The sequence below is a fragment of the Eutrema salsugineum genome, unplaced genomic scaffold, assembly GCF_000478725.1.
Source record: "Eutrema salsugineum unplaced genomic scaffold, Eutsalg1_0 scaffold_7, whole genome shotgun sequence".
NCBI lineage: Eukaryota > Viridiplantae > Streptophyta > Magnoliopsida > Brassicales > Brassicaceae > Eutrema > Eutrema salsugineum.
This window is the reverse complement of record NW_006256486.1, coordinates 11,060,811-11,088,530: the sequence shown is the minus strand read 5'-3', so window position 1 is coordinate 11,088,530 and position 27,720 is coordinate 11,060,811. Positions and strand designations below refer to the sequence as shown.

At 33.8% G+C, this 27,720-nt stretch overlaps 1 protein-coding gene across 1 annotated transcript; it reads right to left on the bottom strand.

Annotated features, from left to right (window-relative positions):
• Nucleotides 1-2,387: 2,387 nt before the first annotated feature.
• On the bottom strand, nt 2,388-3,660 carry LOC112083098. The gene is made up of 2 exons (XM_024150829.1): nt 2,758-3,660; nt 2,388-2,432 (listed from the first exon to the last, which is right to left on the bottom strand). Exons 1-2 carry the CDS (start codon nt 3,658-3,660, stop codon nt 2,388-2,390), a joined length of 948 nt encoding a protein of 315 aa, XP_024006597.1.
• Between the last annotated feature and the right edge of the window lie 24,060 nt (nt 3,661-27,720).

The window sequence follows — 27,720 nt, the reverse complement described above, 5'->3', positions numbered from 1 at the left end:
GTATTGTTATATCTATAACTGAACAATTACTTAAAATGTAATATCTATGTTGTTTGAAATGTAATATCTATGTTGTCTTGTAAAAGTTGTATGTGACATATTGTATCGGATTATCAGTTTTAGGAGTTGGCTACATACACCGGTACGTAATTACTCAAATACAAATCGAAAGTTCTACAAATGCTTGGTCGCAAAACAAGGAGACTACAGTCATGTTTTCAAATGGGCTGACGAAGCACATTTGGAAGAATTAAATATTCTTTCGGAGAATCAGTTGATGTTATTTGAGGACATGAAAAGAATCTTCAGTACAGAGAAGATCATAATGGAGAAGGTTCAGAAGATTGTGGAGAAAAATCAGAATTTGGAGCATCAGTTAGAATGTATGAAGGCATCAGCGAGAAAACAACTTTTCATCTCTGCGATTTTTTTGTTTGTGGTTTTGTTTGGTACTTTGCCTACTAGGTGAATGCTGTCATCTTTTTGGAATTTTGGTGTCCATTACGGAATAATTGATGATGAATAATGTTGCACTTTTGAGCCAAGTTTAGTTTACGTCTTTAAATCTACATGAGTACTTTTTTCAACGTAAATGCACTTGATGGTTTTAAAATGGAAATGGTAAACTGTATTGCAAATAGAATTATAAAAAAAACAATGTCAACCAGTTCAAACAACTAGAGAAAAGAAATGCAAACACGTCCAAAAACTAAAAAGAGATGCCTAGATAGGCATGTCACATGTCCCTCTCTTGTGTCTTTCCAAACCACAACGACTACACTTATGTTTTTTAGTCCGCTGTGATCCCTGTGAATTACGTATTACGTCTTCCACCGTCTCATATCTTCGCTTGAGTCGTCTACCAGCTGCTCTCCGTGTTTCTGGTGCAAAAACTTTGAAATTTTCAATGTCCAATGGGACGACCCATGCATCCTCGGGAACGGCTATTGGATTAATGCTTTCTTCGTAAGCTATTCTCTATACGGCAGTGGTATACCTAGAATGCAATGTATTTTCAATGTAAGAGAAAAAAATCGAATATTGTAAAAGGAGATTAAGATTGCTATAGTAAACCTTGCATCAGTAAGTGTGTGTGGTTCTTTGTTCACCGAAAAACCAGCTTTGATGGCATGTCTGCAAGGGATTTTTAACAGTGTGTACTTCCCACAAGTACACGTCCTTAGCTTCAAGTCAACTACTGATGTGCTCAGGTTTTAACCCTAGTTTTCTGCAAGCGCACAGATGTACGTAGTAATACTTAGGGGTCGATGCACTGAAGACCAAGTAACTGCAATACGAGTTTACTTGAGATGAGAACTGAGCTAAGATGAAAATATGGGTGTTTGTTTGGGGGTTGTGAACAGTGACGAAAATAGCAAATAATAAACTTAAAAACAAGTAAACAATAAGATCAAATCAATACGAGAAGGTGTGGGGCGTTAGGGAATTCGCCGGGAATCATAGAATAGCTAACAAGAGAATCAAACATAGAGTTTTCTATAGATGTGTTCCTGAAATCAAACTCAGACTAACCTACTCACGTAGTATTAATCACAAATCAATTCACTCAGATTTACTAAACTCCCATTCAGTTCTCTAAGTTTCTAGATAAATTAGTTTGATAATTTCACAAAACGCTTTAGATCGAATCACGCCGTCTAAGAAAATTTGTTCATCTAAATAGGGTTAATCGATTCAACAACACTTTCGATGAGTAAATCAACCTAATCGCAGTACCTAGATGATCGATCCAAGCCACATAAACGAAACGCAAATTTAGATGAAGAACTCTAAAGATAAACCCTAATCTAACAAACCAGAAATCAATCCATGAATCCCTTTGAAAAATCCCTTAAAACCCAACAAGGGAATTACTCAATCATAGTGTATAAAAACATCACAGAAGTATTGTAGTTTGCTGGAAATAAAATAAGAGAAAGGTAAAGAACGAAAAACAAGGATGAAGATGGAGATCGATGGTGGCTCCTTCGGCGACTCCTTCTTCTCCCGAAGATGGCAACTCCGAGGCGTGCGGCTCTTCTCTCCTCTCTCTCCAAGACTTGGTCATTAGAATGACCTAAAACGAGTATATATAGCCTTCTAATTCGTTGGAAACGTCTAGGGTTTGAAGAATGAGTAGTGGGCTGGACTTGGGCTTCAATTAGGTCACTTTCGGACGTCAACGTTGTCTGGCCGCGGTCGCGGTGGTCCTGACCGCGGGGAATCATGGTCTGGCCGCGGTCGCGGCCTATGCTCTCCTTCGAGACTGCATTTTCTGTCTTGAGTGCATCGGGAATATCTGAAGATCTAACCGTTGGATTGTCTCCAAACCAATTGCATTAGAACGCTGGTTGTCTCCTCTATGTTGTCTCAAATTTCGGAGATGATCAGACGGTGAGAAGGTCTCCATCGAGTACCATACTTCTAACGGTCTGCATTTATCCAAAATTGCTCATTTGTTCCAAATTACACATCTTTAGTCCAAGTTTCCTGAAAAGTCTTTTAAAAACTCTAAAACATAGAAATCACTTAAAAACCATTGAAAAACAGAGTTAAAACACCTGCATAAGATATTAAAACGATCCATAAAAATAGTAAAAATCCGGTGTTATCAACTACACAATCGAATTTGTCTCCTCTAACCAAAAATCGATTCAAGCTAACTGGATGAACCCGAAGTGATTTACCCTTCTCAATCCTCCTGTCAATTTTTTTTCCGATCTCAATAGTTAATGGGGCATTATGCTTTGAGCTTACTCTTCTTCGATCATAAAACCATTTGGTTAACATTTTTCTGATGCTGTCCAACAAAGGAATGACAGGAAACTCTCTGGGTGCTAACAGAACAGAATTCAGCGACTCAGCTGGGTTAGTGGTTCGAATGTCATATCTTAATCCAGAAAACCTACATCGCGCCCACTTTTCCACACCAGCCTCCATCAAGTATTTTGCAACGAGCGGACTAATGTTGCGAATATCATTGAATCGCCTCTCAAATTCAGAAACCCTATATTCTTTAGACGTTTTTACAATTAAACCAACCAAACCCTTTGTCTTGAAATGGGATGCCACATTACTCAACAAATGATGTATGCAAATTCCATGTGAAGAGTGCGGATAAACTCTAGCAAGTGCTTTAGTAACAGACAAATTTCTATCTAACACAAAAGCTACACCTTGCCCATCAGCTATAATGACCAATAGCTGCCTGAAAAACCACTCCCAAGAACGATCATTCTCAGAATCAACAACCCCAAATGCTATTGGATACAAGCTGGAGACACCATCTAAAGCTGTAGCAACAAGCAGCACACCTTTGCATTTGCTTTTCAAAAACGTGCCATCAACAACAATAACCCTACGCATGGCTCTATAGAAACCTCTAATCGACTGGCCGAAAGCAATAAATATATATTTGAATCTATTATCGGAATCAGTTTCGAAATGAGTATGCATACCCGGATTAGCTTGTTTCAACATGTGCAAATATTTGGGAATTTTGCCATAACCTTTTTCTGGAATTCCTCTAGCAACACTAACTGCATATTCACACACATCCCAAGCATGTTGGTAGGAGATCTCGCATCCATACTCACTTCGCATAAATTCCATGATTTCCCGAGGTATTGGCCCTTCTTTAACACCTTCAAACCTATGCATAATCTGTAGTCCAATTGTTTTCGTTGAAGCTGTTCTACTGATTTTTGTTTTTTTTCGATGGAGCACATGTATGTTCAGCAACATACTTGTTTATTTTGAAATAGGTTGAGCTTTCTAAACATTCTGCACGAACGCTCCAGTTGCACACTCTATCTTTGTAGCGTATTGACCAGAATTTTTTTGTAGATTTCTTCACATCGTAATCAAAGTTGTGCTGCATTGCACATATTTCCAATGTCGCTTTCAAATAGTTTTTGCTTTTGAAAAGTTGCCCCTTCTTGACAACGTCTACCAACCAACACCGAGATTCTGAGTGAATTTTTTCTTCCTCCTCACCAAACAAAATATCTTCACCATCCTCGTCAAGACCTTCTAACTTACGAGCACCTGTTGTGCAGCCATCATTTTGCCGTTGTAAGACTAAAGCTTCAGTTTTTTCCTGCCGTTTCTCATCGCTGCCTGAGTCAGATGGCTCTTTATTCAAATCAATGTTGACAAGTTCGCTTCTAATTGCAGATGGACCTGTCAGTGTCACACAGAGCCGAACAGAAAGGGTTTTTTTTGCATATCCAACAAAATTTTTAACTTGATGGTCATTTGTGATAATGACTGGGGGAAACCCTGATTTATCAGTCAAATCACTAGGTAGATAACTGATTTGAACATGCTGATCGACGATACCATAGTCCTCCTGCACCATCATTTTTAACTCCCTCAAAACTTGTACTCGATTCCAGAGTTATCAATCTTCCTCCTTTCTCTTCATCGACAATAAAATCCCACTCTCTCTTCAAACTAGAAGTCCATAATCCACATGTTACGTAGGTTTGTAACATAGTTTAAGGTAGTTGGTACGAAAAAACAAGGAGAAGACGTAAAAATTATGCCCCCCCCCGTAAAAGTTTGTAGGTTGCCCCCCCCCGAAAAAAACGCTAGGTGAGGAGGAGAAGAAAAAAATTGGCGACAGAATTCTGTAAATTGAAAAAAAAGTTTTAAAAAATTAATTAGAAAATTAAATATTATGAAAAGGAAAGTAATATATTCTCTAGATCTGCTCCTAGATTTTCGGAAATTCATTTGACCGAATTGTAGAATAGGTATTCTATAATTGTAGAACAAAGAGTTTCCGTAGAAATGCAATTCTACTAAGTTGTAGAACAAAGAGTTTCCGTAGAAATGCAATTCTACTAAGATGTAGAGCAAAGAGTGAACTATAGAAATATAATTCTACAAACTGTAGAACAATGGTAAATTTATAGAATACGGTTTCATATCTTTGTAGAACATAGAAGAAATGTAGAAAACTAATTCTATATTTTTAGTAGAAAACTAATGAAATAGTAGAAAGCCTATTCTATAATTTATAGATTTATAGAATGCACTTTCTACTAATTCGGAAAATATTTGTAAAACAAATGTTTTAAATTTTTTAAAAAAATATTATGTTACGGAATGTCTTTGTAATTCCCTTTTTGATTTTTCCAAAAATTTTTAGACTGTAAAACTATTTTTTTTTTAATTTTCGTAATTCTAAAAAGGGGTACTTATGTCCAAAAGTGGCCAAATTTTAAAAAGTCTTAAAGAGACAATACTACAGTTTTTTTGTCCTATAAATAAAATTGCCAAATAGGAAAACATGTAAAAATTTAGAATTTGAGAAATTATTAATCATTACTAATAGATCGGGTAATATAAGTCCCATGGAAACCAACATATTAGAAAAGTAAAGCGTTAAAGAAGATATACAACATTGTTGTATACCAATTATTTGGAAACAGGAAACGTATAAACTATTTGGGTAATTGGATATGAATCCAACTTTAAACTTCAACATATTCCCATTATTAGAAGAATGGTTTGAACAGAGTTTTAATCTGAAATCTGTCTAATTTTATTGAATTATAAAAAGCAAATGTTGATATTAATCCATTAGGTTAAAATAAAGCATAGCAGAAATTAAAATAAGTTTCAAGACATCGAAAATAGGAGGACATCACTCCTTAAACTTGATTACTAAAATATGAAATCCTTAACAATGTTAGATTCATCTTTATCCATCCCTCATAGTCGAAGGTCCAAAAGTTTCAGACGAATTCATGACCCTTTTCAGAATTTTGCAAATTAGAAACTGCAATATATCAGTGAGCATCAAAAGATTAAGCATTATGATTAGAAAATATATAATAAATTTATGGCTTACTAACTTGTTCTGCAACTTTGCAACATCATCAATTGGTGGAGCAATGAGAAAGCGGGAAAAACCAACATTTTCATGTTCATGGATTGACAATTTCTCTACACATAGTTAAAATAAACAATTAGAAATTGATATTAACAATGAATCATTAAGAATGAGTACAAAGAAAAATTAATTTGGTTAACATACCTAGATTTTCTTTACCGTCCAGTCAGTTAAAATGCATATAGCTAATAGACCTTTTAGTCCTTTACATCTTTCTTTGATGCCAACAGCAAAGAACCCATGAAAAGCAGTTGAAGGTATATGTTTAAATTACATATGAGTAAGATATAGTAAAACTTCGTATTAGACACAAACAAATAAGTATATACGGACACTGAATCTTGAATGGTAAACTTGAGAGCTCGCACAGTTTATCCATCGGGATAGCACATTGTGTAGAGATTGCCAGCAGTTTCAAGAACACCCATCAAATCTGTTTACATAGTTAAAGATTATATATACTAAAACTAAGTACATAGATATGAATATGTATTGTATTTCTAAACAAAGTTATATTAAAACAACACATATGACTATCAATTTATATATGTTATAAGTAGAATATTACCAACAAGATAGTACTGCGCATATGGTTTTCTATAAATGTTAGTGAATTCTACGAAGTATATGAATGGATCTTCTGTCAGTGGTCTGAGAGGTCCAACCATTGTTTTTTCTTTAAAGATGATTTGATCTGCGTGTCTGGTAGTGATTCCTAAGACTTCTCAATCTGAATTAATCAAACAGAAATTAGACATCTCCACCCATTTTCCTTCTAGACAGACCAGTCAAAGTAGGATAGGGTCATGTTTGAAGCAAAGCCGTTGATCCTGCAACCCTACAGAAATAATGTGACGAAGGAAAGAAACATATATAATGCAGAAAACATACATTTTCGTCAACAAATATGAAGTTCAGGCCAGGTAATCCTTGGGAGTCTTTTTTTCTGCCAATGTTTGTAACCTTTGACCTTGATATCCCAATCATTTCTCCATGCATAAAGTTGATTAAAGAAAGAATAGTCGCCCAGTTCTAGAACGGTTTCTTATGTTTTTGAGGTATATAGTGTTCATCTCTGCTTTGTTTTTGAAATTCGGTTTATAAAATAAGTTTTGGGGCCATATAAGATAAAAAATATGGTACTTGGCAACTAAATAGTAAGGTAAAATTAAATGAAAATAATATTTATTCTATATAATCATCTAATTGGCAACTACATTGTTATGCTACTCTGTAAATTTAACTTAACATAAGTCGATGGTAAAAAGATTACTTTATAAGTTGATAAAGAAAAAGTACATCTAAAAATATTCGTAGAAAGATTAAATGAAATAATTAGATCTTAAATAACAAATAAATCCTATGTCAAAGAAGTAGATAATTCTTTATGACAAAAGACATATGATAATATGTAAATTATTTCTTCATGATGCTTAAGTCTTCTAATTGATAATCATGCATAGTATAACAAATATACTGTTAAGAACAAATAATTTTAAATTTCCTTAATTTATTTTATATATCTATGTAATCAAAAAAATATAAAAGAATAAGACGTACCTTGAAAGGCTAATAATATAAGCTGCACCTCCTGCCATTGAAACACATTCTTCTAACTACATATAAGTAATATATCATTGACATAATTATTAGTTATTTATATCTTATGAAAATAAAACTTTATTCAACAATTAAGATACATACCCTCAACATTGTTAAGTGGTTTAATTGTTGTAGAGACAATGAATTGAATCATTTTGTTGTATGATTGAATGGTATCTCTAAATTATGTTTGAATGACTGTTAAATCTTCAGTTTCAAACCATGATCCCTTGGTATGTTCTCATCATTCCGGATGAATTTCCTTGTTACTCTGACCTGGATTGTATGACCTTGTAAGGTAAAAAATAAATATAAAAAAATTAGTTGAAATTCAAATTTCTGGTATTAACAAAATTTAGAGATATCACTATACTTTTATGTCTACCAGATTCATATCAAGAATAATCCTATGATGTCTGGTGTACTGCTTCCACTTCTTAAGTAGCTTAAACCTAACAGTCCATTCTGTTGTAAAACGATTTTAATCAGAAACTTTGTCTATAAGAAGCGTCATTTCTTTGTTAACAGAGATTTTTTTGTTATGAATAAGCGTGTCTAAGGGAAGGAAAACCATATACATATGTAGAATGAAATATTGAATGTGTTAAGGTTTTCTTTGTAATGTGTACAGATATGATAGATATTAGGAAACTGAAAGATTGGGAATCAAAGAATATTCAAAATCTTGTATATCATTCGAATTAATTATTTAATAAAAATTAAGATACTAACAGAAATAATTATGGTAACAGAGATCTTTTATACGTATGGAATTTTTCCTATAATGAAATAGACTTTTATTAATGGTATATATGTATTCTGGTTGAGATTGTGTACATATATACATAATTACTTTTATCCGCATATATTTTCTATATAAAATTATATAAATCAATATATGATACATATGGATCAAAACATTAGAAGTACTTAAATTGTTCATTAATATTTTGATGCAGTATTGACAGAATTAATACGTCGTTACAAATGACAAATTTCATACTATCAAAACATTGCTACAATGACACACATGTCCATGTGAAGACATACCCATGGGAAGACATACAACAAAGTAAAATAAGAGAGAAATATCAGTGTGATAAAATTGTTGCTGCAACTTCTTCATTTATAGAGTTATAATTAGGGTTTTCATAAAATGTCAATTCAAAACATAATGGCGGTGAAGAGCGCAGCATATATTCCCTTAAATGTTAATAATAATATATTACAGTGATTTATTGACTGAACAGGTAAAGTAGTTTATTTTTTGTCGACTACTCATCTACTTAAGTCAAGTCTTGATAGGTAAGATGATGGTTCCGTGGAGTCACCTCTACCGATTCTGTCTGACTTATATGGGAGAACAAGATACCATGCGATAACACCTCTTTATGATGTAAGAACCGGTGGTGGCTATCACACTGAGGATACGGGTGGGAACTAAGACAGGCGGTCGCCCTCTCCTTAGCTCGGTTAATGGTCGATGATGGAATGATCTGACACGCACGCGGTCGCCCCCTCGTGTGGGATCTAAACGGGGTGTGATGGCGGCGTGAGTTCAAAACACAGAATGATGGTGAGTCTCTGATACGGTGAAGGCTCAAAGCTTGCTTGAATCGCACAAACAAACCAAGAACAAAGAGAAATCGCTTCTTGGGTAAACTTTGAAGAAAGTTCGATATTTTATTGATATGGGAAAAAGTCTGCGGACTACAATGCTGCAAAGGAACCTTATAAACTGGTGCGTCAGCTTGAGCCTTCTAGGGTTCGACTCTGGACTCAAAACGACAGGACTAAGTAAATAAAACTCAAAGAAAACAAACCTAGTCTAAGAAACAAAGCTCATCGTTTCATTTATTACAGAAATGGAAAGTTTGAAATAAAAGACTTAAACTACATGACTTGAGTCGTTTAACTCTGACACTTAGTCGCTGGAGATTTTGGCTCCTCCTGTAAGCACAATGAAATAATTGAAATACTTACTTTGGGTGGCGCGGCTCGTTGGTGTCGTGTGCGGCCTCGTCGTTCATTGAAGTGTCCTGCCTTGGCCTGCTGTGGCTTGGGTCGCTTGAGGCGTCTTCTAGTCCCGGAGAATCTTGATCTTCATGTCCCTTAAGCTCTATGACCGTCGCTTCTTGTATGCCTAGTCGCTCGGCCTCGGTTAGCTCGTTATCGCGTCCACTTGGTGTGTTGTGAAGCAACTCCAATTCTGCTCGTTCGCCTGCGAGAATTCCACATGCATTAGTCTTATAATATGCACTTGGTTGAGAGAAATTACCTTTGTTGGTCATTTCTAGGTCGTCTGGTGGCTCGGCCTGTGTTGCATGGCATTTCTCGGCTAAAACGAGTGTGGCATCGGTAATCTCCTGTTCTGCTCGTTGAAATTCAATTCTTTCTCGAGTGTTGGCTTCAGGGGATGATTTTGGTCGAGGAATGTCAGCTCCAAGACGGTCGATTTTGTCGTCAGGGTGGTCTAGCCGTTAAGGCTCCATTTTCTCGGATAAAAGTTCTCGTCTATCGGCTAAAAATTCTTGCGCATCGGCTATTTTTGGGCTATCTCCGATTTCTTCAAGTTTTAAGCCTGTAAAAGGAATTCTGCTCGAACTGTTAGCTTTTAAATGAAAAGTTGGTCGAGAGATGTTACATTGGCCTTGTGGGAATCGATGGTCTGGTGTGACTTCTCCTTGAGTCATGTTCTCGGGCCCGATTTGGCCGCAAAGGTCGTTTAAACCGTGTATGACTTGTAGATCTGGTAACAGGGGGTTGTTTGGGTCCAGTGAGTTTATAAAGACGTGTAGCGCCTTCTTGTATTTATTCCTCATTTGTTTGATCTTGGACCGAGTCATGGCCCCGTCTTGGACCTCCGGCATGTGTCTCTCGATGTTTGATGGGTCGGTAGGGTCGATGTCCACATCATTCCCTCCCTCTTCAAAAGGTTTTGACCCCAAAACTTCTTCACCTGCATCAAAATAAGACAGATCAGCAACGTTGAAAGTGTGAGAAATGTTAAACTCACCTGGCAAATCAAGACGGTAGGCATTGTCATTGATTTTGCTTAAGACTTTGAACGGTTCGTTCCTCTTGGTGCGAGCTTGGAGGCACGTTGATTAGGGAATCTTTCAGGCCTCATGTGCAACCACACCCAATCTCCTGGTTCAAAGGTGACTTCCTTTTGTCCTTTGTCTGCGGCTTTCTTGTAGCCATCGGTCTTTTTCTCAATGTTGTCGCGAGCCGTCTCATAAAGCTTCTTGAACAACTCGCCTCTTCGTAGGCCGTCTAAGTTTTTTGGTTCTACCTGTGCTATAGGTCTTAAATCTACTGGAGACAAAGGGTTAGTACCATAAACAACCTCGAAATGTGACAGCTTAGTAGCTGAGCGCCTCACGCGGTTATAAGCAAATTCTACAAAGGGTATACAATCTAGCCAAGTTTTCATATTACGCCCAAGGGCTGCTCAAAGTAAAGTGGAAAGAGTACGGTTTACCACTTCAGTTTGTCCATCCGTTTGAGGATGACAAGTAGTGGAGAAAAGGAGCTTTGTACCTAGCTTCCTCCACAAAGTTCTCCAAAAATGGAAGTATATCTTTTTATTTATTGACGTTGGATTCCCATTAAACTATAGAGGTGGGAATTTCAAAATTTTGAATGATTTTAAAGATTTAAGAGGATATTTAGAATGGTAGATTTATTCTAAATCAATTTAAAATATAAACATAAAAAAAAAATTGACGGAAGCATATTCTACCATGATTATTTTTGTAAGATAGTTAAATTAGTTCCTATATCTAATATATCATATCTGAATTACTATAACAAAAATAGATAGATTTCCACTTTATACGTGAATATTATAATTTGAATTCGCCGTCACTCCAAATGAAATATTTTGAATTAGTTCTCAAAATTAGTGTAATGTCCATGTCATACCTTACTGACATAAATAGATGCAACTTGAAATTATATTGTGGCATATACTCTCAAGTTTTATATATTTCAGGTAAGGAGAATATTATTTTAAACATATTCCGGTCCTATTACTATTATACGTAATTTGTGTGTTTAATATAATCAGATAATAGTATGTCAAATAATGTCAGAAATGTTTTTAAAAAAAGTGTCAACGAAAGTCAATGATATATATGGTATTGTTGTAGTTCAGAAAACGGGAAAAAATCAGGAAAAACCAAAATAGATCCAATTAGAAGTTGAATTGAGATGCGGACCTTGTAAAGAGTAAAATGACAAATAAAACAGGTTGCGTTTATTTTAAGTCAGGTAATAATTAAGTTCCGAGTGTTTTTACTAAAGAATTCAGAAAAACCAAATGGATCCAATTAGCAATCCGATAAACACATAGATCTTCATAAAATACCAAAGAAAATGTATAAATGGGTTGTGTTTTTAAAAGTCTGGTAAAATATAAGATCCACTGGTTTTGATTATAATAAACCTCTTCTCCTTTTAACCTTGGTTTTAATTTTTTTTTGGGTCATGATTTAATATTATCCTAATGGCATATTTTGTAATATGCCACATAAAGTTAAGGATAACTGATAAATGTACTTTTCTTTTAATAGTACTAGGTGAATACCTGCGCATACGCGGATTTTTATATATACTGGGTTTTTTAGAGATTAAATGTGGTTGTGTTTAAGCTTATATATTGTTAATTTGATTGTTCTGTCTTCTTTTGTGGAAATTGCCTAATTGTTTTTCCACTAATTTCATTTTGCTCACCAATCAAGTGGCTGAGCCATCAAGTTAGTTGTGAGTTGTGACTTTTCTTTAAATAACTTGTTGGTTTTGTTTATCCTAGTTAGTTGTAATTCTTTATCATCCAAATAGGCTTCCAAATCTCTTTTATGTATTTTTCAAAATAAATATGTTAGAAGATGGATGAGATCGACTAAAATATGAATTAAGATAGAGATTTTATAATGGAAATGTCTTAGGACTTTATGAGATTGAACATGGAAGTTTAAGATAGATATTTATTAATAATTCAGCTTATGAAGTTTATATTTTTTAAATGTATTAATTTTTTTTAACTTAAGTAAATGTAAATGTCTTATTTTCATTTGTATTTATTTTAATTCAAAATGCTTTTTATCTATATATAACTCACTTGTAACTTTATTTCTCATGAGAATCAATAATTAAACATACGAGTACAAATAAGTACATTGACTTGTTTCAACATGTAGAGAATTGGAAGGGCTAATTTTACTCCTCGACTCGTTTTAAGACTTTGAAAAGGAGAGCTACCTTTTTCCAAGGTTGAGAATCTTTACATTCCTCATATTGTGTTTAAATATATTTTTTTAAAAATAAGTTTATGCAAATCAAGTTATTGAACTTTTCTGTAAGACGCATGATTGACGAGAAAAACATTTTTCCGAGGTCACCTTTGTTCTCTACTTTTCAAAAGACTTTATATCTGATCCAAGTTTTCATAGACGCTTTCTGACCCTTGAAGATGTTTTAAGATATTAGAAAATCTCCACACAGTTTTGCAGCTTTGTTATAACGTTAGCTTCAGTTTAACAGTTTCTTGTGTAGATAATGATGAGTACATAAACGGTTTGTGATGGATTGGAAGGAGTTTTAGTTAATGGACGATGCCAAGAAGAGATTTGAGAAAAGAAAACTGACTTTGCTTGTCTGTTCTTGTTGGTTGTCTCAGCCAATTGATGTATCATGCAGAGATATTTTACCAATAAGTAATGCCGTGCCTAGCTTTAGAGAGGCCTAAGACAAATTATATAATATATTATTATTTTATATGTTCAAATTTAAAAATTTTATATATAATTGAATTATTGTTAATACTACATTATAGTTTTTATTAAACAAAATGTAATTTTAAATATCATAACATATTTGTTATAGTTGTCCCTCATATATATATATATACATAATATTTTTTTACTATACATAACAAAACAAAATCATTTAATTTATATATTTGGATAAACTTATAAGAACATATGCGCTTAAAATAAGAAATAAATTTGGTGGCCTAAGGCAAATGCCCTTTTTGACATATATAAAGCACGGCTCTGCCGATAAGGCAAACTACTGCATGCATTTTGATGATTAGATTTATAAGCATTTGAAACTATGGATAAACTAAAGTGAAAATCTGGAGAGGTTACCGTGGTAAGAATTGGTTGATACCGAGTCCATGACAAGTGAATATTATTCCCTCAATAAGTTGGGTCGTGGGATCTTTCTTTTTCCATTGTGCTAGAAATAAAGGTACTTTAGTTTCAAATCATATTTAAGACATGGTTTCCTATCTTTTTTCTTTTTTGTCGACTACCCATCTGCTTAAGTCAAGTCTTGATCGATAAGATGATGGTTCTGTGGAGTCCTCCCTATCGATTCTGTATGACTTATATGGGAGAACAAGATACCACGCGACTGCGCCTCTTTAAGAAGAGAATCAGCTCGAACGGTTAAAGCTCAGGGGATATGGATGATGTTGAAGGCCTCAAAAGTCTCTCGAATATGCTGAAAAGCGTATAATTCTGATGTGAATGTCGGCCAGTCTATCGGGTTCTCAGTCATTGTTACTAAGTTGGAGCAATATGTCTTGATAAGAATCGAAGAAAAGAGTTTGTTTCTTAGGCATAGCATAGCCCAAAGAAGAGCATCCATCTTTGCATGAAGTGCTGAGAGACTTCTTCGACAGCCTCGGAGTCCGAAAATCCCTTGTCCCATGGTATCCGTATGGCTCTACCCTAGTCCACTCACTGGTTCATGATCGATCCAAGAGGCATAGATTTGACAAGTTGGGATTCAAAGTACCAAGGGCTGGGTACTAGAGGTGTCATGATACTGTGGAACCTCGATCTCATCTTCGCATTCTTTTTGATTTGCTATCCTCCAACTTTCTGCCTCAAATAAAGCTAATTGTAGTATCTTCACCGCTGGAGTATCTTTCTGGTAAAGTAGTTATTGAAGTTGCTATATTCAATGTTAATATCTATTGAAATATGTTTTTTTAAGATTACTATGGAGATACTTTTGAGCACTACATGGAAGTATATATTTTTATTTATTGACGTTAGATTCCCATTAAACTATAGAGGTATGAACTTCAAAATTTCGAACGATTTTAAAGATTTAAGAGGATATTTAGAATGGTAGGTTTAGTATAAATCAATTTAAAATATAAACATATCAAAAAATTGATGGAAGCATATTCTACCATGATTATTTTTGTAAGATAGTTAAATTAGTTCCTATAATTAATATATCATATCTGAAATTATAACAAAAATAAATAGATTCCCTATTTATACGTGAATATTATGTTTTGAATTCGCTGTCACTCGAAATGAAATATTTTGAATTAGTTCTCAAAATCAGTGTAATATACACAGAGCCGTTTCAAATTATTTTTAGACCTTGTTCAAAATTTTTATTCAAGATATATTTAGTATGATACAAATATTTTTTTTTAAAAATTAGACCCTAATTTTTATATTTTACTGAAATTTCTTAAAGAAATTTTTTTTTTTGAATCAGGACCCTGTTCGAATGCTCCACTCGCACATGGTGTTAGATGGCCCTGAATATACATCTCATACCTTACTGGCATAAATAGATGCAACTTAAAAATATATTGTGGCATATTACTCTCAAGTTTTATATATTTCCGGTAAAGAATAAATTATTTTAAACATATTCTGGTCCCATTATTATTATAAGTAATATGTGTGTTTAATATAATCAGTCGTTAATGAACAAGTGCAGTGCTTAACAACATCACTCAATAGAAAGACAAAAACAACTCCTTGATGGTAAATTTCCTCTTTGTGACTTGATGGTAAAGGAGAAATTTATCATCAAGGGCGATGTGATTGGCTTCTCGACTTCAAGAACAACTCCTTCTTTTGTCTTTACGTCAACTGCAGTAGAACCAAGCTGCAACAATTCAAAAGCGTCGAGAATCAATGAATACAAAAGTGCACACACCCAATCAACATATGTCCCAGATATAGCTAAGAAACAAAAAATTTTAAAAACTCTAAGTTTGATTCTCGCTCTTCCTCCACAAAGGAAAACCCCTGAAATAGACAGCCTAAATGGCTTCAGTGGCTACAACAATTGAGAAGTTACCTTAATGGCCTCACTGGCATAATCAACCTGAAATCGACGGCCTTCAAGATAAATGTTAGATTCTCTGTCATACTCAGTCCTTGGGAACAAAAATACTCGAAATTGATCAATAAAATCACCATAATCGGTGCATTCGTTGTGAACCCAGAATGGATGATACAAGGTTTCGTTGAAATGGAGAATGAATGTAAGAAATACTTTAGCAGTTGGTTGATTGATCGAATCGAAGAAACAAGCTATTTCTATAGACTAAGCAGATTGCCTTGCTAGTGGTTTCCATGGAAGAGAGGCAAAGCCAAGAAGACCCAATCTCGCACTCATTTGTGTTGATCTTTCTCCTGGTAGATTTTCTAGTAAGAATGCTAGGATGACAAAAGTAAAGCGAACTGATTTTCGTATGATTGAGGGAAGGGATGAAGAAGCGATGGAGAATAAATGTCGAAGTAATTTCAAAACTTTAACGAAGAATACTAGAAGGCATGAGTTGATAACAAAGTGCGCGAGCATCAAATTTTTGAAGAGACGTGTGGTACTCTCTCCAGCGCTGACGTGGCAGACTGCTGGAGAGAGTTGGCTTACTTTTATATAGTTACTATGAATAATTATGTGAATGCCCACTATTAGAGGAGGTTTAAAATATTCTTTATTTCCTCTCCAAATCTTTGTAATACTATATATACCTCTCATTATTCATGGTTTCTCTCTTTTCTTTTCTCTCTTTCTTTCACAACATGTTATCAGCATGATAGTCTCTCTTCGTTCTTCCATTGAAAAGGTGATATTTAATTTTTGTTTATGTTTATATTATTTCGGGATGATAAATATTACCTTTTTCCCCAATCAATCGTTATGGTAGGCTATGGCTCCACGATTATATAATCATATGGTAAATTATGTGTCCTCCGATTATATTTATAAAAGGGATGGTAATCAGTATTTATTTTTAGGATAATGATTATTGATTGTCTGATCTTTGTATCTCTGATTAAAAGTTTTTTCAAAAGTCATTAGATATCTTAGATTTTGCCATATAAAAAAATGATTTTGAACTGGTAATTTAAATCAATTAGGGTTTTTATGATCGCTAATTATCTTTCTGAAAAAACCATACTTTGCTGATCATGTTTTTCTGCCATAGATTTATTTATAGCTTGATTAAAAAAAATACTTAAATTAATCACAATAATTAAACATGACTTATGCTTATCAAATTATAGTCGTTTCTTTATTGTTTTGTTCATTGGCCATGGTTTCTCATTTATATCACTTTGTTAATACCCATAATAATTTCTCGCCTAGAAGCTGGTGGTTTATAAAAGAAATTTTAATCCTGATAAAATAATCATTGGCCTTATGGCATAGTTATTGAATCATATTTAATTCATTGAGTTTATTGTCTTTTATCGAATAAGTGCCATGTCAAATAATCAATTATTATATTTCAGCACTTAAGATTCAAGTTTTCTTATAATTCATGATATCGTAAATGCCAATTGCTAAAAACTGAAAATTGAATATTTTACCTTGATCTGAATTTCTAAATGAATTTTACCTTCATATCTTAATTGATTAAAAACCTTTTTTTGACATCTAAACGTATTAAGGATAGTGATACAACTTGAGACAAATCAAAAAAAAAAATGATAAACAGAGTAAAACGTAGAAGATATCCTACAAAATTTAGCACCACATAAAAACAAAAACAAAAAGCTTATGTGATTTGATTCTAAATGCAAACTATAGAAACAAATCAACTAATGCTGAGAATTTACCGTCAGAGCATCAACCCCACCAGCTTGCTCTATAGAAATTATAGAACTCAAGATAGATTTAAGAACTCAATATAAAGAATAAATCTCTTTATTAGCTTAAGAATCTCAAAACTTAAGCTCTCAAAACCTTAAACTCATAAGTTATGCAACACTTTTGCATCTCCTTATATATAGAATAAAACCTCTTCCTAATAGGATTATATATTTCCTTTTTCTATAGATAACTCCTAAAGATATTTAGATAACTCCTAAAGATGTTTAGATAACTCCTAAACATAATTCTAATCCTAATAGGAAATACTAACTTCTAGAATGTTAACTTCAAGCTTAAGTCAACATTCTCCCCTTTAAGCTTGAAGTTACCTTAGACACATCTTCAACTCCAATGAGATCTCTCATCTCTTTGAATTTAATCCTTCCAAGAGCCTTTGTCAAAATGTCTGCCTTCTGTTCATTCCCGGGAATATGTTCAACCTCTATTTGTCCACTTTCGACGAATTCTCTTATAAAATGATAGCGAGTATAAATATACAAATACATGGGGAGAAAATTAATCTTGAAAAATAAGAAAAATGAAAATATTATAAACTTACTATAATATGAGTCTTATAATGAACAACCATAATAACTAATTCATAATTTTGTTTTTGATTTTGGGAAATATAAAATAGGGTGGCGATCTTTCAAACCACTTTATTTATGCGGTTAAACAACTTGTTAAATATGTTGTAAGTGAATTTTTTATCTTAAATATTTTGTAAAACATCATCATACTTTATTTGAATTCTTGGATCAGAAATATTAGTGGGATAATATGTTTCACAAAATAACCAGAATTATATTTTTATATCTAGATTTACAAGTTAAACATCCTTCTATTTGAATTTAAATTCAATTTGTATTAATTATCGTGAACCTATAGAAACAACTCATAGGAGGATTTTGGAGTTACTGAATATTGGAGAACTCACAAGTGTCTTTAATAAAAACAAATTAACTTTCTATAAGTGCTCCATTTAAGATAAAAAAAATTAAAAAATTCGGTATGTGTGTAGAGTGTAGACCGTATGCTGAAATTTTCGTAAAAAACAATTACGCATAAATATTATATGGAAAATAAAAATAAATACACAGTTGTCTTATGGTAGAAGAGTGACGACCAAGTCGACTCGATAGAGTAACAAAGGAAATGATATTGTGGCAAACTCAACAACACTTTTTGAATATGAACATCTTGAAGTATTTGTCAACTCTGTGCCAAAATGTTTATATATCATTTAGTTATGATTCATAAAACTTGATATATTTGTATATAATTGGTAAACGATAATTATGTATAACGCTTATAATGTAAGAATTATAAAAATAAAGCATACTTACTCTTAAAGAAGCATAGATTTATAGTATATTTCATTAGCCCTATTACTTGACTCTCCATTTCCATTATCTTTTTCTGCATTTTCTGTTTTTGACTACAATAATTTTTTTTCGATTGGAACTTTTTTTTAATCAATTATTGTAGGCAAGACCAGTAAATAATGGAAAATGGAGAATCAAGTAATAGAGCTAACAAAATATCTTGGAAGTTTCTGATTATCATTTCCCCAAAATTTGTAATTGGAAGAGTGATATACTGAAATTGAAAAGAAATGTTGTATGATTTTATAAATGCATGATGATAAAACTCACAGAACTTCTCTCATAATATATATAATAATCAGGAACTTCTAGATATATATATATATATATATATATATATTCCATGGAAGACAGAAACATCTCACCTGCAAAAAGAAATAAAAGCCACATGTGATTTTATTTTGTTTTTCTTTTATTTTTTTAATTCTTTTCCAATTGTATTTGTTCCCTACCAGAACTCCATCAATATTTGTATGATATTTGTCTATTTTAAATATATTTATTTTACATATAATTTTTAATATAAAATTAAATTATCTTTTTCAATTAATACTACATCAATCTGGGTCAATGTAATATTTTTTTCCAAATAATTGTTTTTTTTTAAAGAAAATAGAGAGTATATGGCAAGAAAGACTAAAATAACTCCCTTTTAATTGTATAGATTTGTTTCTTTTGGACACAGAAAAATAAAGTTTGTATCTTCTTAAATGGTATAGATATCTTGCATGTTTTAAAAAAGTAATACACGTAGGACTGCAATTCTAAAAACATAAGTCTAACACTCTCCAGCATATTCTGTATAATATAATTATAAACAAATTTTGAATATTTGAAACTTTAGATTGGTTGTTTAAGATAAACAATTTTTTTTTTTAAATAAAATATGAGTGTTTGGCAACAAAGATTAAAAGTTCTTTCCTTTTAATAGTATATAAGTGATACACAACAAGAATGCAAAAAAGTAAAGTAAAACAAAGACAGATGAAAGCTCTTGGATTTATAAATTAATTAAAAACTTAAAAGTTAAGCAAACAATGTAAGCTTGATGGATGGAAATGGTAAGTCTTGGGTTAGTTTTAACGAAACATAAATTTCAAATCAGATAATCAGGCAGGCAGATGGTTAAGTTTAGTTCTCGAACTTAAATCACTAAACTAGATAAAGCTTCACCTAGAGTATTGAATAGTTATGTTACAGATGTATGAATAATGTTGATAGGCAGCTAAGAATGCTTTGATAACTTTTGAATAGTTCACTGTATCGTCTGCATGTCATATATGTTTCTCACATCAAGTAAATCAATAAGGACAAACAACTTTCAATAAATAGACCCAAATAGCCAAAGTAGGTGCATGGGTGAATCCACCTGATCCACATACTATTTGATCCGGCAGTTGTATGAAGTTTCGAAAACCTCTAAGTGAAGTGGATATTCTTTTGGAAACTAGCTAAAGCTTAAATAAGAAATAAGACGGTTCAAAATCTTCTATGGAGATACAACCGCAAGATTTTCTCCCGAGATAGATGATATGTTAGGGATTTAAGTAAAAACCATCTTGAATACAAAACATGAATTTATAGTCTTTCCACTTTCGTGGCTTTGACCACTATGTTTTGCAACAAATAAACTTTGCTAATTTGGTTATTGTAGAATGAAACCATGCATTAAACAGAGCAAGTAATGGTAAAGTTCATTAGACTTACAAAAGATTTTCTCCCGAGAAGCTCTTGAATTAACAAAAAATTATGAAAGTATAATTGTGGTTGTTATAAATTATGGCTGTGTTCATTTTTGGGAAGTAGCTAAGTAGGTATCAATAGCTTTAGGGTCAACTAGGGTTTTAGTTGCGTTAAAAAAGGAATTTGCATTCAAAGATGTTTGATCTCGACTAAGAACACGGGGTGATGCACTTGAACAATAGTGGTGTATCTGATGGATGTAGAAGCTCTACAATGCATTATTGGCTGGTGGCAAATATTGTTCAGTGCTTGCTTCATTTACAAGCCATACAGACATGTTTTCAGTAGTTTGGGATCGTATTCCTAAGAACATCTCCAAATGACTCCAAACAAATTTCATATGAATGCTAACTGAATATATATATATATATATTATATCAAATATATATATATATATATATCTCAACATCAATTATCATCCCAATTCATCAGAGGAAAGGCCTCTAACTAGTGGAGCCGTTGATCTTGAGAGCAGTCATATTTCAAAAAATCCACTTTTCTTGATTTTTTGGTATTTGATCATTATTTATGACTTGAAAACATGATGGCTCCTGTTTTTTTGTTGTTAGGATATCAATCCAAGTTTTACATCAGAAATCTAGATAGTAATGGTTTAATATATATAAGTTAAGTCCAATGATATACTGAGTAATAAGTCTTTTGGGATGGATCACAAACGGAGAGCTTGGGTATCATATGATTCTGTGCGATCTTGAGCACTTGAATTGAAAGCAGACAATATCATACTAAAAGAGAGTCTTCCGGATGCCCACATGTTAGGTTTTAGATTAATATTTGATTTCTTTTTATTCAAATCTATATTATTTTATACTTTCATATATATCTAACTTACAATGTTCTACCATATTTTTTCTTCATCACTCTTACCTCCACCACTCTTTTTTACTCTTACCACCATCATTATATATATAAGACACAAAGATTTGCTATATTGTTTACCTGGTTTAAACTTCCAATCATATTCCATCCTAATAACAGTGTAAGCTTCTATGTATGTCTAGCATAATATGATAAACGATAATTATGTATAACGCTTATAATATAAGAATTATAAAAATAAAGCATACTATAAGGATTATAAAAATAAAGCATACTTACTCTTAAAAAGATGCATAGATTTGTAGTATATTTCATTAGCCGTATTACTTGACTCTACATTTCCATTATATTTTTCTGCATTTTCTGTTTTCGACTACAATAAATTTTTTAGATTGGAACTTTTTTTTCATCAATTATTGTAGGCAAGACCAGTAAATAATGGAAAATGGATAATCAAGTAATAAAGCTAGCAAAATATCTTGGAAGTTTCTGATTATCATTTCCCCAAAATTTGTAATTGGAAGAGTGATATATTGAAATTGAAAAGAAATGTTGTCTGATTTTATAAATGCATGATGATAAAACTCACAGAACTTCTCTCATAATATATATATATATATATATATATATATATATATATATATATATATCCAATGGAAGACAGAAACATCTCACCTGCAGAAAAAAATAGAAGCCACATGTGATTTTATTTTTTTTTCTTTTATTTTTTGATTCTTTTCCAATTGTATTTGTTCCCTACCAGAACTCCATCCATATTTATATAATATTTGTCTATTTTAAATATATTTATTTTACATATAATTTTAAATATAAAATTAAATTATCTTTTTCAATTAATACTACATCAATCTGGGTCAATGTAATATTTTTTTCCAAATAATTGTTTTTTTTTAAAGAAAATAGAGAGTATATGGCAAGAAAGACTAAAATAACTCCCTTTTAATTGTATAGATTTGTTTCTTTTTGGACACAGAAATATAAAGTTTGTATCTTCTTAAATGGTATATATATCTTGCATTTAAAAAATTAATACACATAGGACTGCAATTCTAAAAACATAAGCCTAACACTCTCCAGTATATTCTGTATAATATAATTATAAACTAATTTTGAATATTTGAAACTTTAGATTGGTTGATTAAGATAAATAATTTTTTTTTAAAATATATATATATGAGTGTTTGGCAACAAAGATTAAAAGTTCTTCCCTTTTAATAGTATAGAAGTGATATACAACAAGAATGCAAAAAAGTAAAGTAAAACAAAGACAGATGAAAGCTCTTGGATTTATAAATTAATTAAAAACTTAAAAGTTAAGCAAACAATGTAATGGATGGAAATGGTAAGCCTTGGGTTAGTTTTAACGAAACATAAATTGCAAATCAGATAATCAGTCAGACAGATGGTTAAGTTTAGTTCTCGAACTTAAATCACTAAACTAGATAAAACTCCACCTATAGTATTGAATAGTTATGTTACAGATGTATGGATAATGTTTGATGGGCAGCTAAGAATGCCTGTAATAACTTTTGAATAGTTCACTGTATCGTCTGCATGTCATATATGTTTCTCACTAATGTGACTGTGCTGAGTGTGTCAACTACGTGAGGGAACAAGTTTTACCCTTAACAAAACAAAAGAAAGCCGCAAGTGCACAGCTAATCTGTTGTAGTATTTAGGGATCGAATCCACAGAGATTTGTGTGCCTGGTATTCTTCTACGGTTTTTAACTTAATGTCTAGACTAAATTGGTTTTAAAGGTTGGTTGTTTTTCTCTAATTTAAACTAAGGCAAAAGAAAGTAAATAAATCTATCCTAAAAAGCAAGTAAAGAAATCGAATGAAAGGCAATAGAATAAGTAAAATATCGAACTAAACAAGATAAGGCAAGTAAATATCGCATGAAATGTAAATAAAGCGAGTAAATAACGAACTAAGGAAATTGAAATGCAGGTCTAAGAGAGCAAGTAAAAATCGATGGAAATTGTAAACTATGGCTAAAAACGCTGAGCTTTCGGGAACTCTAAGGGATCATAATCGGTTTTAACATTAGGGGAAATAGATTGGGATTGACGGATAACAATATATGGGTTCTAGAGCTAGAGTACGGCGGTATGACTACGTCACTGTCGTGATCATAACCAACTGTTTCTCGCAACCCTGACCAGTAGGTTTCCACTCTGGCCCTGGAAGGGAGAGAACGCAAGAGCTGCACAAGACTCGTCAATACTCACGATCTCGCCGCTGGTAGGTTTCCACTCCTACGGAAAAATTGCCTGTTTCATTCTAGGGCTGATACTTAATGAAAACTTTCGCAACACTAACTATCTAGATCAGATACTAGGTGATCAATCAAGCATACATGCAATAAGAACAAGAATAAACAGAGAACAGGTCGAAATCCCAGATCTATAAACCTAGATGTCTTAATCGATTATGAGAGCCCCTTTCGGGAACCCTAAGCCCAACTCGGGATCTACTCAGACATGGCTGAGTTCGACATCATCATTGGTTTTAATAAAAGTAATGAAAAACAGTAAAGAAAAGAGATAAAGAAAGCTTCTCTATTGAAGAACTCGGACTTGAACAATCTTCTACAAAAATCTCATAAAAACGGCTAAAGGAAAAGGGTTTCCGTAAAGTGTGTCCAAGCTCTCTAAAAACGACCTAAATGACATGTATTTATAGTCTTCAATGCTCTATGGTCTCTAGGGTTCCGGAATTGAGGCTGGGAATGACTTTGGGCTTCAGATAAGTGGGCTTTAAGTCGGACCTTGAATGCCGCGGTCGGGAGTGCTGTGACCGCGGCAATTGGCTTGTTTCCCGCGGTCGGGAAGGTTCTGACCGCGGCAAATAGGTTGCTGGCCGCGGTCGCGTGAGCTGCTGGCCGACTCCGCGTGGCTTCGGGGCTAATGGATTATCTTGAGATCCAACCGTTGGAATGTCTCCAAACCAAGTGCATTTGAAAGCTGGTTGATTCTTCTATAAGTTGTCCAATTTTGAGGGTGATCAGACGGTGAGAAGGTCTTCGTCTCTCCATGAGAGTTCTGACGGTCTGCATTTATCCAAAAGAGTCTTTTTGTTCCATTTTGTGCCTCTTTATCCCAAATTACCTGAAAAGTCTTTTAAAATCCGGAAACATAGAAATCCTTTGAAAACCTTTGAAAATGGAGTAAAAACACCTGTAAAAGATATTAAAGTGATCCATAAAAATGGTTAAAATCCGGTGTTATCAACTCCCCCAGACTTAGTCTTTTGTTTGTCCTCAAACAAAACAAGGGCTAATCTCGGCGAGAGGTTTGAAAACGCAGGAACTAAACAAAATCTCAGAGGCCAAACTTCTAGACCAATATCAATTAGTATGCATCAATCGGGAATAGCCTAGAATATTCTCACTAGCAATACAAGCATAACTAGTCCGTTAATCCGTCATGCAGAAATCTATGCACTAAGATCTAACTTCCAGTCAACTAGCTCTTAACATTTATTAAAAATTTCGGTGGTTCTCATCAAAGAAAATCTAGGCAAGGCAATCTAGGCTAGGTGTAAGGAAGGATTATTTAGGGGGTGTGGCTTAAAGTGTTTAAGGGTTACCTGAAGATCTGGAGGGTGCAGGACATTATGCAAAACCGCAAGAGAGAGTGAAGCTGTTGGTATCCACAGTTTTGAGTCACTTTTTCTTGACATAGATTCATGATCTTCTTCCTCAGGTTCTCTCCAAACTCCCCCAGACTTAGATTTTTGCAAATCTTTCAAAACAATAGCTCCTTAAACGAATAGTGGTCGCTCATTGCTCCACAAATTTCGACAATCTAAGACTCATTAGGCTTTATGTTTCCCTTCCTCTTTTCACGTTTTGTTTTTTTTTTTTTTTTTTTTTTTTGAACAGAAAGGGAATACCTTTAGATATAGAGTCTTAGAGAGCACGGATTTACCATTTAATATCTGTCTTGTAAAGCTTTATTATGTTTCTGATACTCTTCCTTCCCATTTCCATTCAGTCTCCTTTGTGAGTGACTGAAAACTGCGTCGCTCCTCTTCTCTCCGACGTTTTTGCACATATCTGCTGATATAAATTAAAGAGAGAATGCATGAGAATTGAAAACAAAGGTTTTGGGTTTAGGATAAGGTACCAGATAAAGATAAACTGGTCATCTAGGACGACAAAGAGTGGTAAAAGTGATGGTAAAAGACGTCCTAGATGTGTATGTCGATGCCTGCCTAAAATCAATGATGAGAAAATTAGATATCAATATTAAGTTCAAATAAAATGAGCTAGTATATCCTGTCAGAAAGAATCTCCATGAATAGAAGTCCTCTGGTGGGAGTTCGTAGTGCAAGTACTCTAGCTACCGCCTAGTCTAGTGCTAACCACAAATGAGCTATCATGCATAGTGTAGAAGTGTGCAGGTCTAAATCATCATAGTTTTGCGTCAAACATTCCTGAAAAATACTTAATGTCGAATAGGTTACATATTAAAATTTAAAAAGTACTTGAAATTTAAAAGCAAAGCAGGAAAATGATTAGTACGGATAGACATCCTCCCCCAGACTTAAATCACACTGTCCTCAGTGTGAAAAAGTTGGTGAGAAGATGGTGAATAAAAGCGAAATAAGATAAAATAAAAGAAAAGAAAATGATGATAGAACCGTGATGGTAGTGAAGTGCTGATCAATCACTCATCCTCCGAAGTGTCGTCTCGAACTGGTGCTGCTCCTGTAGGAAGGTGACAACGCGCTCAAAGCGTCGTCCCTGTCTCTCAACTCTGCGCTCCAGGTCGGAATGAGTGTGGGATGATGAGGTGTGGCCGGTCGGAATGGATGGCTGAAAATGAGCACGGGCCGCAGCTGCATCACGCCTCGCCTTGGCCACTATGTACTGGCCAATGGTGAATGGTAGACGAGGTACGGATGGCAGAATTGAAATCAGCTTCGAAAAAGAGTGAGGTTTGAACCAAAAATCTCTTAAAAAGCTTAAGAATTGAAAAATGTGTTCTTTCTCCTAAATCTCTAAGTCTTTTGGAGAAGAAGAGAAGAAAGAGTTTTGATCCAAAAAGTTTGTTTCTTTTCTTTAAAAAGCGTTTTTGAAACAAAAACGGAAAATTTCTGGAAATTTTTAAGTTTACGGGAACTTACCTTTTCTTGTTTACACATTAGGAAAGTTTAAAACTTACGGAGGATCTTTTCGGGATTTACCGGGAACATTTTGGGAAACACCGGGAATCACCGAAAAACGTCAGAAATCCGCGACTTCACCTCAACGACCAACGGCCGCGGTCAGGAGACGCGCGACCGCGGTGGATGAAGGCTCGGCCGCGGTCGCGTTCACGGTGCCGTGGTCGATCCACCGTTTGCCGCGGTCCCGTCAGTTGCGACCGCGGGTCTTCCTCCTGCGTCCTATCGTCCAATTTTCGCATCTTTGCCGGGCCGAGCAGCTAAAGACCTACCTTTTTCTCTTTGGTTTTTCTAATTTTCTGATTTTTTTGTGTTTTTGTTTTATAAAATACCTAAAACTTAAAAAGAGAAAGAAAGCATAAATTCTAAAAAGAAAAAGAAAGATAAAAGAAAGAGTACCTAAATGGGTTGCCTCCCATTAAGCGCTTTTGTTTTAAGTCGTTTAGCTCGACGTAAGCATGAGGAATCAGGCTGATTTGAATGGCACTCCACTTGTTGTGCCTTTATCACTTCCGGTTGGTGGAAGTTTTACTTCTTCTCCTTGAAAAGAAGTCTTCTTATCTTTAATCTTCTTTCGCACTTTAATGTTGTTCAGAACTCTCTTTGTGTTTTCAATAAGCTCCTGGATTTGGTCCTCACTAGTTTCCGTTGCATCTGGTGGAATGATGATCTTGATCTTTGCAAAGGCTTTCGGCTTTTCCTTTTCTTTCTCTTTCGGCCTGTTTCCTTTGCTTGGAAATTCATCTAAGATAGTAGGATAGTACCTTTTTCTGTCCACATTGAGGAAAACAGCACGCCGGTTTGCATGATCGATTATCGCTCCTACCGTAGCTAGGAATGGCCTCCCGAAAATGAGTAGCCTCTCCTTGTCTTTATCCATCTCCAGGACTTGGAAATCTGCTGGAACAATCTTATCTCCCACTAGAACTTGTAGATCATGAATCGCCCCTTCAGTATCTTTTTGAGATGAATCTCCAAAGATAACCTTAACCGTCGATGTCCTTAAGGTTTTTATGCCCAATTTTTCGGCAAATGTCTTAGACATGATGTTGACATTGGCTCCGGAATCGCACAAGCAGTCTGTAAACTTGATTCCTGAAATGAAACATTGGAAAACAAA

Excerpts from the sequence above, each read along its gene's own strand:
- LOC112083098 (XM_024150829.1), bottom strand. The coding sequence starts at position 3,660 with ATGCATAGGTTTGAAGGTGTTAAAGAAGGGCCAATACCTCGGGAAATC. Across the intron at positions 2,433-2,757 it reads GGTTTTATGATCGAAGAAGA|ACCGTTAGAAGTATGGTACT; the intron begins GTAAGCTCAAAG and ends GGATAAATGCAG.